This window comes from Sparus aurata, chromosome 20 (genome assembly GCF_900880675.1).
Source record: "Sparus aurata chromosome 20, fSpaAur1.1, whole genome shotgun sequence".
NCBI lineage: Eukaryota > Metazoa > Chordata > Actinopteri > Spariformes > Sparidae > Sparus > Sparus aurata.
The window spans coordinates 25,100,582-25,114,798 of record NC_044206.1 but is presented as its reverse complement, the minus strand read 5'-3'; the positions used below and the strand labels follow the sequence as shown (position 1 = coordinate 25,114,798).

The following is a 14,217-nucleotide window of genomic DNA, read 5'->3' as shown; positions in this document are numbered from 1 at the left end:
CATTAATATTACTCAGTAATTAATATCAGACCATTAATTTCCTCATCCTACCTCCTCACCTGTGTCCGCCTGTTTGTTGGCTGGTTGCCTAGTTGGTTGTTTGGTTGTTTGGTTGGTTGGTTGGCTGATTGCTTGGCTTACTGATTGATTAAATGGTTAATGGTCGGTTTGTTGGTTTATTAGCAAGAAGAGATATCTTGAATTGAGATGGATCTCAGCTAATTAACCTTTGGTGCACATCTGTTTAAAAGGCACAGATCCCGCTTTCTTAAACAAGAGACAACCTGTTTTCAGCACATCAGGTGTATTTAGTTGGCTTGTATTTATGAGTGAGTAAAACCTGATGCAGATTTGAGATCTGGGGAGCTTGAATTATGGGTGGTTTAAGGTTTTTAAGTGGTATCAGGGCCATCATGTTTGAATTTAAAGGGATTGTTGGAGGTATGCGCTCTACTGAGTCCCATTAAGTTCCCATCCAAGACTTATTACAGCAAGGTCGGATTCTAAAGAAGTTCTTTGTTGAAGTATCCTTGTGTTTTTTTCTCCACAGTGTTACAAAACCACCTCTCAGGCTTCACAGAACACAAATCACACTTCCTTCGCTGGAACTGGATCTCTGTGTTTCAGCCTGTTGGGGCTGGTACGCAGCCTCGGAGGAAGCGATGCTTCGACGTGACTCTGGGGTCACGAAACAGACAGAAAGCAGAGCATCCATCTGGGAGTGGAAACAAACAGTGCTTGCCAAAGTTAGTATCCACAAGAAGCCAGACGTGGAATCTGTTCTACAGTTAGTAAATGACCACAGGGCGCACTGACTTCTCAATCGATTAAATCATTCTAATTCAGCTGCTGAGTAAATACCCAAGAATCATTTTCTCTATATCCTCCTCTCAGCCTGTAATTGCTTGATAAATGACAACCAATGAGTGTATTTGCTCATGAAAAACAAAGGTTAGGATTGCCTGAACCTCTTTCTCAGGCTCTAAGTCGCTGTCTCTGCCTGATAGTGGAGAGAGTTTCTGCAATTAAAATTGAATGTGGGAGCTGGAGCATGAAATGGAACACGGGTCTGGAGTGCCTCGGCAGCTCGGTCGCCCCAAAGCTCAGCGGAGCATCTCTTTAAAAATATATTCCCTCCAACCTCGTCTTATCCTCGCAGATACTCGATGACCACAGAGCTTTCGGGCGGTTGTCCTGCAGTGAGACTTGCAGGTGTTTATGAAATACTGAGCGGACATTAAATCAAGACATTATGGAAAAGCCCAACTGGCCCGCACAGCCGAGACTTTAGACCAAAAGGAAGGAAGTGGGATTGTCACACTCTAAATGGTTTTGCTGTAAGTGCCGTCACATGCAACCAGATGACAGCAGTTCCAACGACTCCATAAACGCTTGTGGTTGATTTCCTCTGAGAACGAGAGTTCACACAGAGGTGGAGTGGAAAGTGGTTTGGCTGCAGAGTTGATGACCTCTGGCCCAGCGCGAGTACTTTCTCCTCGACCTCACACGGCTGCCGAATCCAGCAACGTGAGAATAAAGAAGTCAGCGTTAATGTCCAGCAGTCGAGATCTTCACGTCTGCAGCTGCTTACCGGGTACTTTTTATTTGGGACCAGTTGAAGAAAAGATCAAATCTCTTCTCCGGGAACGTAACAACGTCCTCTCAATCACTTCAGGTTCACGTGGCCAAAAGATGCTTTTCCCAGTTGAATCGTCAACAAGGTCTGGAACAGTTTGACTTCCAAGTGTCGCCAGGCAATCCTGTGATCGTACCACCAACCCCGAGAGTCCTCGTGGGATCCCAACACACAGTATCAACTTTTAGGGAGGCCAGATTGGACACAGAACATCTTCAGTGCGCTGACGTCTCCAACCAGTTGGACCTACCGAGAATAACTCACCTCAACCCCTGAAAATGGTTCCTCTCGATGTAAAGGAACTGTGGTTGTGCTGTCGAACTACTCAATGTTTTAAAAATGCTAGTTCTGGTTTAGTGACTGGAGGAGGCGAGGAATAACGTGAATACGTAAATACATATCCACCTTATTCCTCACTTTCATGATAACTTGCGATTCCAGTCACTAAACTAGAATTACGATCGGGAGGGCGTACGTTTAATTTGCTGTTTAATGACCAATAATTGCTTGTTAGCTTGTATCCACAATCTAAATCTTTTGGTCACTATGCACAGTTTACAGGAGGGAATATAACTGAAGCACAATTCAGTCTGATCCTGTATAATATATTGATCTGGAGTAATGGAGACCAATGCTGACCTAGAAATAAAACAACTATGCTGCAGGTAACTACAGCAGGACTCCAGTTAACCCGTCGCAGCGACCATAAATCCGGCTTTACTGCTTAGACTGCGCTGTTCTCACACTCTATGTTCTCGACTCTCCTCAGAAATAATGGTTTTCTGGACAAAAGCCAGGGTCAGGCTGTGAACAAGCATGTGCACACACATACAAACAGCGTGGTGGCTCAGTGGTCAGCACCGACACCTCTGAGCTCCACCTGGGCCGGGTCGGACAGTTCCTCCATATTTCAGAGCAGATTTCCTCCGATATCATTCGACCTTTCCCAAAATTATAAAAAAAGAGTCTGTTCAATACCATCCCCTCTTATTATGAGCACCTTATTATTTTGTATTAGTACAAAAGGGTTTTATGCGAATGCTGTGGAAACGTGCATGTTTGTAATTATGTCGCGGGACAACTTCCAAAACCGTCTTTGAGCTCCGGCCAAATGTGCTCAGTGACTGACCCAGACGTGGACCCGGTCCACCGGGTGACGGCAGGATGCCAAAACTCTCACACAACACCCATCTCCAAACAATAGAGTTATTATTAGTGCGGCTAAATACTTCAAATGTCACATCACTCCCATTACAGCACAGCATCCAGAGTGTGAGCCTCGAGTTTTGGCCGGTTCCCAGATCTTCTGCACCTCCGACTGAAACTCTCACGAAGTGTTTTTGTCTGACTTCACATTCTCACCATCAGCGAGGTGTTGCAGTGTGAGAGTGTGCGTTCATAAACACATCATAAGCATTTATTCCAGACTGTAACTAATCAAGGTAGCTGAGAAAAAAGCCTCTGCTGATAATGAGTCCGACTCTGTTCCTTTCCTCTCTCACAGACGGAGTCTTTAGAAGCGAACTCAGTTCTAAACTCTCTTGCAGCCGGGCTAAAAGGCATCTGTGAGGTCCAAACAGCAGAGAGGCCTTCATTGTCAGCCGCTTCAATACGGATTTCAATCCTGACTCTGCCAATCAGACGGGCTAGCATTGCTCCTTCTTCTTCCCCCGTCAAACGGCTTTGTCTCCCGGGCTCATGGTTGATTAGGTGGGGGGAGACTGGGAACTGTGTGTGGCACACTGAGCTCTTTGTCCGGCTCCAGAACTGGACTCCTTAACAGTCTATCGCTGCGTGCAATGAACTCACTCATGCACACACACACACACACACAAGCAGGCGAGCGCACTCACACATGCGAGATGCTAAAATAAAAAGCCACCATGTCCGATTGTGTGTTCGTTCACACGAGTTCACACATCCCGGAGGACAAACGCTGACGAGCTTTCACAGGAGCTTTATGTTAATGATTCCTCTCCTCTTCTAAGTGCTTCAGAGGAAGAACAGCAGGCAATCAGAGAACGATTAATACGATCAGATGTATCTATCACTCCGTGTAGAGGCAATACAAGCTTAACATGCGGGACATGAAGTAAATCTAAACCGCTAACATGCATGTGGTTAATCCTGCCTGACGGTCCGCTGACCTTCCAGTTCAATCACAACTCTTACATGTTTCCAGCTTAAATTATTTATAATCAATCACAGCCAATCAGCTCAGAACGACTCTGCATTAAAGTCTGAGTACGCTCTCCGTCATCATCAGCGTAAGACGTCTCAGCTCAGAGCTGTGGGCTCGATTCCCTCTCAGCACAGAGTTTATTACTGAGGCCACGTCGAGTCGCCGCACTAAGTGGCTCACATACCTCCACATTAATCTCCATTAACACAGATGGAGACTTAATCCCTGTTCCTCCACTCAGAGGCAGCCGGGTCTCTGCGCCGGCCGGCATCATCGTGAGAGCGCCGCGGGTCGCTCAGCTGACGGTACAAACTACACAGACGCCTGACGACATGTTGACACGTCGGCCATAGGCTCAAAACAATCTCTAGTCACTCTGTACGAGCCTCAAGTCCATCTACACAAGTCTCAAGTTAATCCACGCAAAACTCAAGTTAATTGTTAATGTCGTTAATAAAGTCTTAAGTGAGTCTTTACAAGTCTTAAATTCATTTTACAAGTATTGAATTATCTTTACAAGTCTTAAATTAATCTTTATTAGTCTTAAATTCATTTTTACGAGTCTTCAATTCACTTTTACGAGTCTTAAATTAATCTTTACAAGTCTTAAATTCATTTTTACGAGTCTTAAATTAATCTTTACGAGTCTTAAATTAATTTTTACGAGTCTTAAATTCACTTTTATGAGTCTTAAATTAATCTTTACGAGTCTTAAATTAATCTTTACGAGTCTTAAATTAACCTTTACGAGTCTTAAATTAATCTTTACGAGTCTTAAATTAACCTTTACGAGTCTTAAATTAATCTTTACAAGTCTTAAATTCATTTTTACGAGTCTTAAATTATCTTTACAAGTCTTGAATTAATCTTTATTAGTCTTAAACTAATCTTTACTAGTCTTAAATTCATTTTTACGAGTCTTAAATTCACTTTTATGAGTCTTAAATTAATCTTTACGAGTCTTAAATTCATTTTTACGAGTCTTAAATTCATTTTTACGAGTCTTAAATTAATCTTTACAAGTCTTAAATTCATTTTTACGAGTCTTAAATTCATTTTTACGAGTCTTAAATTAATCTTTACAAGTCTTAAATTCATTTTTACGAGTCTTAAATTCATTTTTACGAGTCTTAAATTAATCCTTACAAGTCTTAAATTCATTTTTACGAGTCTTAAATTAATCTTTACAAGTCTTAAATTCATTTTTACAAGTCTTTAATCAGTCCAGACAAGTTCAAGTCAAGTCTGATGACAACCTGAACAAGTTGCATGTCTGACAACAAGTCTGTTTACACATATCTGAGGCCAAGTCTCATGTCAATCTGCACGAGTCTCACAGATCTCACATCACTGTATAAGTCCCGTCAAAGAAGTCACCAAGTCTCAGGGGAAAGTCTTCATGATTTCAAGTCGTTTGCAGGTCGTTCAGGTCTCTGCTCACTAAAATGACATCATCAGGATGTCACACTTTCTGAACAATCTCCAGGTTACAAAGTCGATTAGTGAAGTACTTTCACAGATTTACTGACAGATAATGAACTTTTACTTTTAACTTTAAAAACGTCATTTAAAAAAAAAACACTGTGTTGGGAGGCAGAAAAACATCAGCCTGCTTTAACTTCTCTGAGTGTGACTCGTGACTAGACGGAGGAAGAACGCCTTGTCATTACTGTGAAATCTGCAGCAGCGCGACGGCGTGATGAGCGTCTCCGCGATGGGAAGTGAGGCAGATAAAAATAGAAAAAAAAAAGGATCATGCACACATACCGAGCTAAAAGTGAGCGCAAGAACAGACACCAGACGATTCTTTGTTCCTGCCGAGGCCACGGCGGCTGGGAGGAGGTGGAGCAGGGAGGAGGGAGGGTTCTGGTTCTGAGAGGTTCTGTGTGGAGAGGCTGTCAATTTGTGTTTGGCGGTGAGAAGCCATAAAAAGACTATAAAAGACATTTAAAGGCATTCCAAATTGAGTCCTCTGGGCTTTCCTCTCCTCCAGAGAGTCTCTTCTTGTGTGGTGTGAATTCATCACAAACCAGCCGTTCACTCAGAGATGTTTGTTTCTGGCTCTCATCTACAAAGTGTCTCATCAAACAGCAGAAAACAAAAAAAAAAACTGAAGCGGATGTTTCCTGTCGTTGCAACATGATCACAGCGGGACGTGAGCGTGCGACGCCGTCTGTGTTGTACCTACCAGACTGTCCACGCCGCCCAGTGTGTGGTTGGCGTTGTACAGCGAGTAGGTCAGCTGGTACACGCCGTCGTTGGTCTCGCTGTTGCCGTAGAAACCCACACCCACTGCGACGCTGCAGAGAGAAGACGGGACAGGTAAGCCTTTGTTAGATTAATGAGAGCAGCAGAGTATAAAAGCAAAGTGTCCTTTCCAATCTCTGGATTCAAAGTTTCAGCCTCTAAATCCCCAAAAATAAGGATTTTCTTTGCCATTCTTTGCCACTCAACCTGTAATGAGTGTGGGCACAACAGAAAAGCAGCACCTGCACAAACATTTTATGAATATTTCATATATTTTTCTCAACCCGGGCATTTGGACATTATCATAAAGCGATATCATCAAATTTTTTTTCCCCCCAACAAGCCAGGAAAAAAAACGTAACGAGGCACTTTGGGACGATCCTGCAGCGAGGCGGAAAATGCTGGTTTGTCTATTCAATAGTTAATTGCGACGGTAAACACAGTCATCCAGACGGAGTGAGCGGCGGCGGCGGGCTGCAGAGGCGGAGCCGCCGTGTGTGTGTGTCTTGGGGAACATTTTGGAGACTTCACAGACAATTAAGGTTGTTGTGGGAGAGATAAAATTAGACTCATTCAGCGTTCGTGCCTGTTTTGTTGTGCTGCACATTTGTCTAACAGACGCCCGACGTGACAAAAACAACACAAGAAACAAACAAAGAAGAAGAAGCATCGACGGAAACTTATAAATCTGTGTGACTGACACCTGGAGAAGAGAATGTTTTCACTGCAGCCGGCAGAACAAACACACCGAATCTATCGAGCTGCAAGAAAACTGTTTGGATTTCTGTGTTCATTTCTGTCAACAACAAACTCTGAACCAGAAATTATACAATACAGTGTTTTTGGAATGTGTGTGTGTGTGTGTGTGTGTGTGCACAACCTGGAAACACTCTTGCATATTCAGTCATCCAAGGACTTCATTTGCTCAGCTGGAGCATCAGCACAAACACAATAATCGCATCATAAACTCAAAGTCTTAAGTCGTCCGTGAGCTTCTTTTGTCCCCAAAGTGCCGCGGCATCTTTGCAGCGAGGAGATCTGAAAGTAGCTCCGACTCTTCTGTGGTGGATAAAACGTAGGAACATAATGTCGAGGAATGTTTGTATATCTTTTTTTACCTCCAGCCTTTGTTTTTAAGTCGCTCCTCAGAACAGAGCTACAAGGAAATGGGACAAACCCTTCAAGAACCTCGTCCGTCATCAGTTGTCGTCGTTGGTGTTCGTCCAATATTCTCCAGGATACAATACAAGCAATTAACGTTTCTGCAAACCACAAATACAACCAAGGTCGACATTTGTACCAAACACGCCGCATCAATAATCAGCTGACTGTCACATCTGGAGGCGGAGGGGAAGGTGGAGCCTCATCAGAGTCACATCAGTGGACTTTTTGGGGATATTTCCATCCGTTTTTGTGGCGGGTTTGTGTTAATGGGTATTTTAAGGCAAGCCGAGATGTTCTCCTCACGTCACCAGGTGGTTATTGTGCAGAGCGTTAACATAAGTTAGACTTTAGTTTGAATATATCAGTGGTTTTGCAGAAACTTCATTAGCTTGCATTTATTCTGGTGATGAGGTTGGATAGAAAAGCTCTCAGATGCTCAATTAAAAAAAAAGAAAACTGGTTCATTACCTGGTGACCGTTAGCAACTCGTGCTCCTACGTTGCCGGTCTGTACTGATGCAAGAGGAGCCGTACCAATTATTAAATTAATTAACTTTCATATGCCATCAGTGTGGAGGATTTGCAACATTGAAATAGGTAAAAATCTTTGCAAAAATCAGCAATAACAATGTAACGTTAGCTAGCTAGCGAGTTTGCTACTGAGGCATTAGCAAAATAGTGGTGATTGTTTGTCCCAACAAGAATCGGGGAAACTTACACCAACATGTGAACAAAACAAAGAGTTAGACGTTTCTGCGATTAGACCAACGATGGTCACACATGTTAACAGATTAACACCCCAGGTCAGTAAAATGCCAGCGTGTCCTGCTGCGTTACACTAGACATCGTCTGTCTTCCCTAAATGGTGAATTCCTGAAATTACTCCACCAAATGAAACATAAACCTGCAGGGAAAAGTTCAGCGATGTAGTCCGGATCTGTAAAACTGAGGAGGAGACGAGGATTAGCACTCCTGAGGGGAAACTCTCTCTGCACTCAGTCACCAGTTTATCAAGTGCACCAATTCAACAGCTCGGCCGTAAATCCTATTTTTATGAAGCATTTAACGTCAGGAGTGTTGATTCAGCTTAACATGGGTGATGAATTAAGAGAAAAGTGTCTCAGCGTGGTGTCGAGGAGCCTCCAGGGTCGGTTTTAATGTGAGAGAAACGTCTGAAACTCAACGAGAGCTCCGATTTTTCAGCTGGTTTCTGATCTCGTGACATTATTTATATCATTTCCAGACCAATATTTGTATTCAGAGCATCTGCAATCACCGTTTGCTCACTTACTTATTCAGGTTTTTCTTTAGTTTATAATCTATTTATGAATATATTTCAATAAGACGCAATACAGTCGAACAGACACACAAACTGTAACCGTCCTCTGGCTGCCGTGACACACACATTTCCCCGTTTGCAGGACTAATAATGGAATTTCTTCCACTTCCTCTTCTCCAGAATGACCACAGAGATGATTCAACACTCGCCACCGTACGTATAAGCTTCATTACTGCTCAGACTGCCACACAACTCACCACATTATCTGAAAATCAATATCGATTAATATAAACCAGTGAGGAATCGAGCTGAGCGCACACAGCATGTGGCTCTTTTTGACTTTTATGTCTTGGATCAATATTTTATGACTTCATTAATCCTATGAGTACAGACGCCTCGTTACTTATCTAATAAACCATGAAACATCAATACAGCTTAATCACCACATCCACTTATAGATGTCTCACAGTTTATTTAGACCACACGCCTGTTAATGTAGCTATTTCACCACTTATGCATCACTTTAAGCGAACTATCTGACCTGTTCTAGCTTTTAATTTGAACTGTTTATGCATTAAAACTAGTTGGCATAGAATATTTTAACCATGTAGCTGTAAATTCAACTTATTTCACAACTTCGCCGTCACTTTTATGGCTGGGTGTCACCATGTTCCTCGCGATATGATGCTATCACGATATTTTGCCCACGATAACGATAATATCATGATACAACGATTCTGCGATAATCGATATATTGCAAGAAATTTCAACCACAATACATCACGATATCTGTGTCACTGAAGAAAGTCAGAATTTATTGGCTGCACTGAATCCATTTCACAGGAATTACAAAACATTCTTAACACACACTGATCGCGATTTAAATATCATTAAATATCGATATTTGTATCGATAACGTACCTCAAGACGAAATATCGTGATATATCGTAGTATCGATATTTTGGTGCACATGGAAGAAAAGATTCAAAAATTAACAAAATAATCAACAGATTGTGATGAAATGATGTGCGTGTATTGATGCTAACCAGCTAGCCGTGCAGCTCCTAGCTTCCAGTCCAGGCCGCTAGCTGCTAGCTTCCTAAGCTAACCAGCTAACGGCAGCCACGATTAGTAGCGGTTTGTGGTCACTGTGGTGATACGCTGCCCCCTACTGGTTTAGAGTACGTGCTCACAAGGAGGCCACTTCTTACGTACTGCACCTTTAAGCTAATCGATGCAACATCTTAGCTTAGCTTTCTCTCCTTCATATTATGATTTCTGCTGCATAATATTTCCATGCAACTGCAGAGACTCGCTGCTATAAACCAAAACGGTGCCTTCATAAAAGAAGGAAAGGGAAAGGTAAGCGGGAGTCGGACTAATTGAGACCCGGAGCAGTATCCTTAACCTCGCGGACTCCTCCCCGATGCTTTCGGATAAGCGCGGAGTAGAAAATAGAGGCTATGAATCCACAGTCACCGGCGCGTCCTGCGGCGAGTTTGAAGCCTGACTGTGCAGCGAGCGTGGTCGTGGATGCTGAGTGCAGGTGGAGCAGAACAACAGGGGCCATTTTCCTAATGAGTACAACAAGGACAGAGTCTCATTAACTGGACCCCCGCAGGTACGCCACCCACTCTGCAGGTTTTTAAAAAACATAACTGATGGAGGCAGGAGACGCATTAAAGAGACAGCAGACAGGAAAGTTTTCTGGGGGAGACGAGAAGTGACAGAAGAGACGGACTGACGGCGATGCGAGCAGACGGCGGCGTATATGTTTGTTTACAGGCGTCGAGTGATGCGACAACAAAAGCAGCGAGACAGAAAGAAGAAAAGCTCCCTCACCTCACGACTCATATATATATATATATATTTTCTATTTCTTGGATGTTTTTCTTGTTTCCCACCTACAAAAGAAAAACATACCACAGGAGTCTCTCTCCTTTCATCCGTCTCATCACATCCTTTAACGCCACAGCCTCAGAAAAAAATAATCGGACTAAAAGTAGCCGCGAGAGAAATGTGGATTTTTCTTTTGAACCACACAAATATTTTAAGGGTTAGAAACTAATTAGAATCAGGAGGATGAGGACAGCGAGGCCGGTGCAGAGAGAGGGAACATCTCTCGTCCACTCTTTCCTTCTCCTTGCAAAATATCTGCACTCTAATCCAAAGAGAAAGACGATGTTGGATTCGAGCAGGCGTGCGCTGAGCAAGAAGTCCAACCTGTCACGTTGATAAATGACAAAACGGACAAAAAGGACGTTGACGTAAATTCAGAAAAAAGCACCGAGGGGTTTTAAAATGCCCTCGAGCTGCTACAAATAGATTTAGACATGTTTGAATAGCTGAGATTTTGCCCCAAAATGGCAGCGGCGGGTCTCAGTCTGCGTTTATGTGCAGCAGGACGATAACATAAAACACAAATGGCTCCATTTAAAGAGCCGCAAAACTCAAATTTAAAGCAGAAAAACAGGTTGTAAATCGTCAGCTGCTAAAAATAGACGACCCCAAAATACAACACGAGTGCTGCTGGTGTGTTTTTGGAGGACAGTGAGATCATGTCAACTCTTCTTCTTCTTCTTCTTCTTCTTCTTCTTCTCGTGATTGGCGACAGACGAAACACAGTAATCAAATAAATATTTCAAGCGTCCTGGAAGGAGAAACAACGTCTGATCATCGATTTGCATAAGCGGTGAAAGAGCCTCTACTGCCGACATGAATCAAACTTTTAAATGTTAATTCATCTGCTGACACTCATCCGTCCTTCACAGAGGAGAAAACACGATTGCACGCTGAGGTTTAACTCTCAAACTACGAACAAAACAGGAGAAAATCACAATTCAAGTGGATCTCCTCGCCGCAGGAACACGACGGTTCTGCTGGCGAATTCTTTTACGACGACTTCGTGTAAACAAACAGAGGGAAGCTTTTTACTGCAGACGTGTAAACAGTCGGTTCGCCTCCCAGAAATCTGCAGCTCCGACTCACATCTTTAGTCTTTAAACCTCTCGAACTTTAACTTGTTTTAATGTTTTGTTTCTCGACGTCTTCCTGCTTGTTTTTAATGTCTTTTAATGTCATTTTCACGCCGTTGTGACGCACTTTGAGTCGCCTTGTGTCTGACTGAAACTTGCCTCGGTAGTTAATGTTGAAGACGAGGGACAATTAAGACTTCTGATTGTTTTTGCATGTAAACCTGCTTTCTAAATACTGTATTTAACCATAAAGTGAAGCAACACACACGACCACAGGTTTTAGGCTCCTCCCATCCGTGATTGTTATATTACAGTAAACTGAACTACCGGTTGTTTCAGTCCTCACTCCGACCAGCTACAGTATAATTACAGTTAACGCCGCCTGCAAAGACAGCTGAGCGACATCTGCTCTGCTTTCACCGCTGTTAATTGGGATGGACATCGCGGCCTATCAGCTCCAGACGCTGTCAAACACAATTAGAGCGGCGGGCGGCGAGACTTAAAGCAGAGACGGAGGATGAACAGGAACATATGGAGGGCGGGACGTGGAGATAGCGAGGAGCAAAGTGAGGATCTGGACTGATGAGAGGAAAATGAAGCCAGTTTCCTGTTTCTGAGCCTGAAAAACACAGAAAAACTAAATCCTCCGGGACGTCTCCTCCAGTCTGACATAATCAAAGTTGGGAATCACATGAAGGAGATTTGATTTCCCTCCGGATGTTTCCCCCTCTTCACTCATCTCCCCACACGGAGTCCTACAGCTTATCAAGTCGAGGCCTCGTGAAATCTTTAAACCGCACTCCAACACATCGGCGATACGGGACGACTATCGGAAAAGGAAAATAATGACTCTTGGACTCTTGCACATTGAAATAAGCAGCTGGTGGTTCTGTTTCTCCAGCCGGTCGTCCATCAGGACTCAGGAGGTCAAAACAAGATGGATTCATGAAAAGAGCACGGAGACGCCACAGATCTGATGTTTTTTGGTTTTTGAGGTTTCTCGTGTCCGATGCTTCGCGTACGTCGTGATTTCTTGTTATTCCGAAGAAATCCACGCAGCAGCTCATACAAACTGTTTTAACGGGATCAGACAAAGTGTTTCAGTCTGTTTCTCTTCACTTTGTGTCGACGATTGGTGCACAAACTGTTGCATCTCAGCCAAGAATGAAAACAATTCTGCGATTCTTTCCTCACATATTTCAAATTTCTTGCATTTCAACCCAACTTTTAAATGCTTCTGATGAAAATGCACCAATAAAAACCAGAGAATGTGATGAGTTTGTGTGTGAGAATGACTCAGAGGTGATTCAGGATCTGCAGTCACAGTCGGCCCGACGCCCTCTTGTTCCTTCTGTATCTACTGGAAGTCTTTCAAACCAGAGACGTTTCCTTCAAATCTGACACCAATCGATTCACAAGTTCCTCCGAGATCTTCCGATCTGTCGAGTGAAACCTCGTTGAGCCTCGACGGTTCCCGCTGTTCCCCTCGCTGCTGCTTCCGGCTCTTATTTTCACTCTCCCTTCATTTTTATTTGGCAGCATACATCTTTAACGACGTCTTAAGAAGCCGCACATGAATGATTAAACATCACATAATGAAGCTGCGTGTTTGACGTCGTGCTTTCAGCGTCGAGCGTTTAGCTTTGAACGTCGGGGGCTGAATATTAAAATGGAAGAGTTGTTTGTACGTGTGTGAAAACATTTATATTCTTTCCTTTTTTTTAATTTCTCACATTGCGTTCAGCAGCTGCAGCTTCGGCCTGCGGCGCCGAGCGTTCAGGACGCCGCCGTGTGTTTCCACTCAACAGCGGACCTCTTCTGAAGAAGACAGATGAGCGATAAAGCTCCGGGGTTAATTCAATAACACGCACCGGTTTCTTAACATGACTGTCACATGGCTGAGAGAGGTGACCACTCCTCTGGCCACAGATTCAATTAGCCACTTTGCAAGCGAAAAAGCACATCATTGACGGACTTAATAGGTTTTATCTGGTGATGTAAGAGCGGAAAAATGTTTTGCCGTCTTCATAAAAACGTCTGCGAGAGGAGGGAGATCTTCAGGAGGCTCCTCCAACGTTTGAGGTGGTTGTTTCTTTTTGAAGCAGGAGGTTAAAATAACGAGGCGCTCCGGGTCGAACCGCGACATCGTCCATCTGTACGTTTTCTCTTCACTCGAGACTTGATGAGCTCGAGCGGCCCTGCAGCTGGAAACACATGGAGGGCGACGCTGCTCGCTGTCAGAGTCTGAGCCGAGACACTCGGTCAGATATCATCTTAAAAAAAAAATCAAGGCAGCTCTTCTCCTGCTCATCCAAACCATCCCAGTCATTTATTGAACAAACTCCTCACACTTCCGACGCGATAACGAAGCCGCGGATTTGTTTTTTTTTTCCCCGACACACTTCTGCACTAATGGAACTGATGAAAAATGTCATTTCACTCACCATTAGTAACCCGGCGCTCCGTTATTTGGGGTTCACGAGAGGCTTTTTATAGAAGCGACATTAAAAAGGCTTCGCTTGATGAACTTTTACAGCGTGCTGGTTCAGGCGAGCGTTCAGCTGAAGTGAACGTTATTTACACGTGTTGTTAATGGAGTTCCAAAAAAAAAACCCCATTATAATGACTGAGCTGTACTTAGTTTCAAGAGCGGTGTATCCTAGTAAGACGTAGAGGTGTGTAGAAGAGATACAGAGCTCAAGATTGTTTTTCTACAATCTATAAGTCCCGATATT

At 43.5% G+C, this 14,217-nt stretch overlaps 1 protein-coding gene across 2 annotated transcripts in view; it reads right to left on the bottom strand.

The window, feature by feature from the left end:
- ttyh2 (tweety family member 2) overlaps positions 1-14,217 on the bottom strand; it is a 57,806-nt gene that overhangs the window by 28,884 nt on the left and 14,705 nt on the right. For both annotated transcript variants that reach the window (XM_030400269.1, XM_030400270.1), the window contains exon 3: positions 6,007-6,118. In XM_030400269.1, the coding sequence (XP_030256129.1) occupies positions 6,007-6,118 (112 nt within the window). The remainder of the gene's footprint in view (positions 1-6,006; positions 6,119-14,217) is intronic.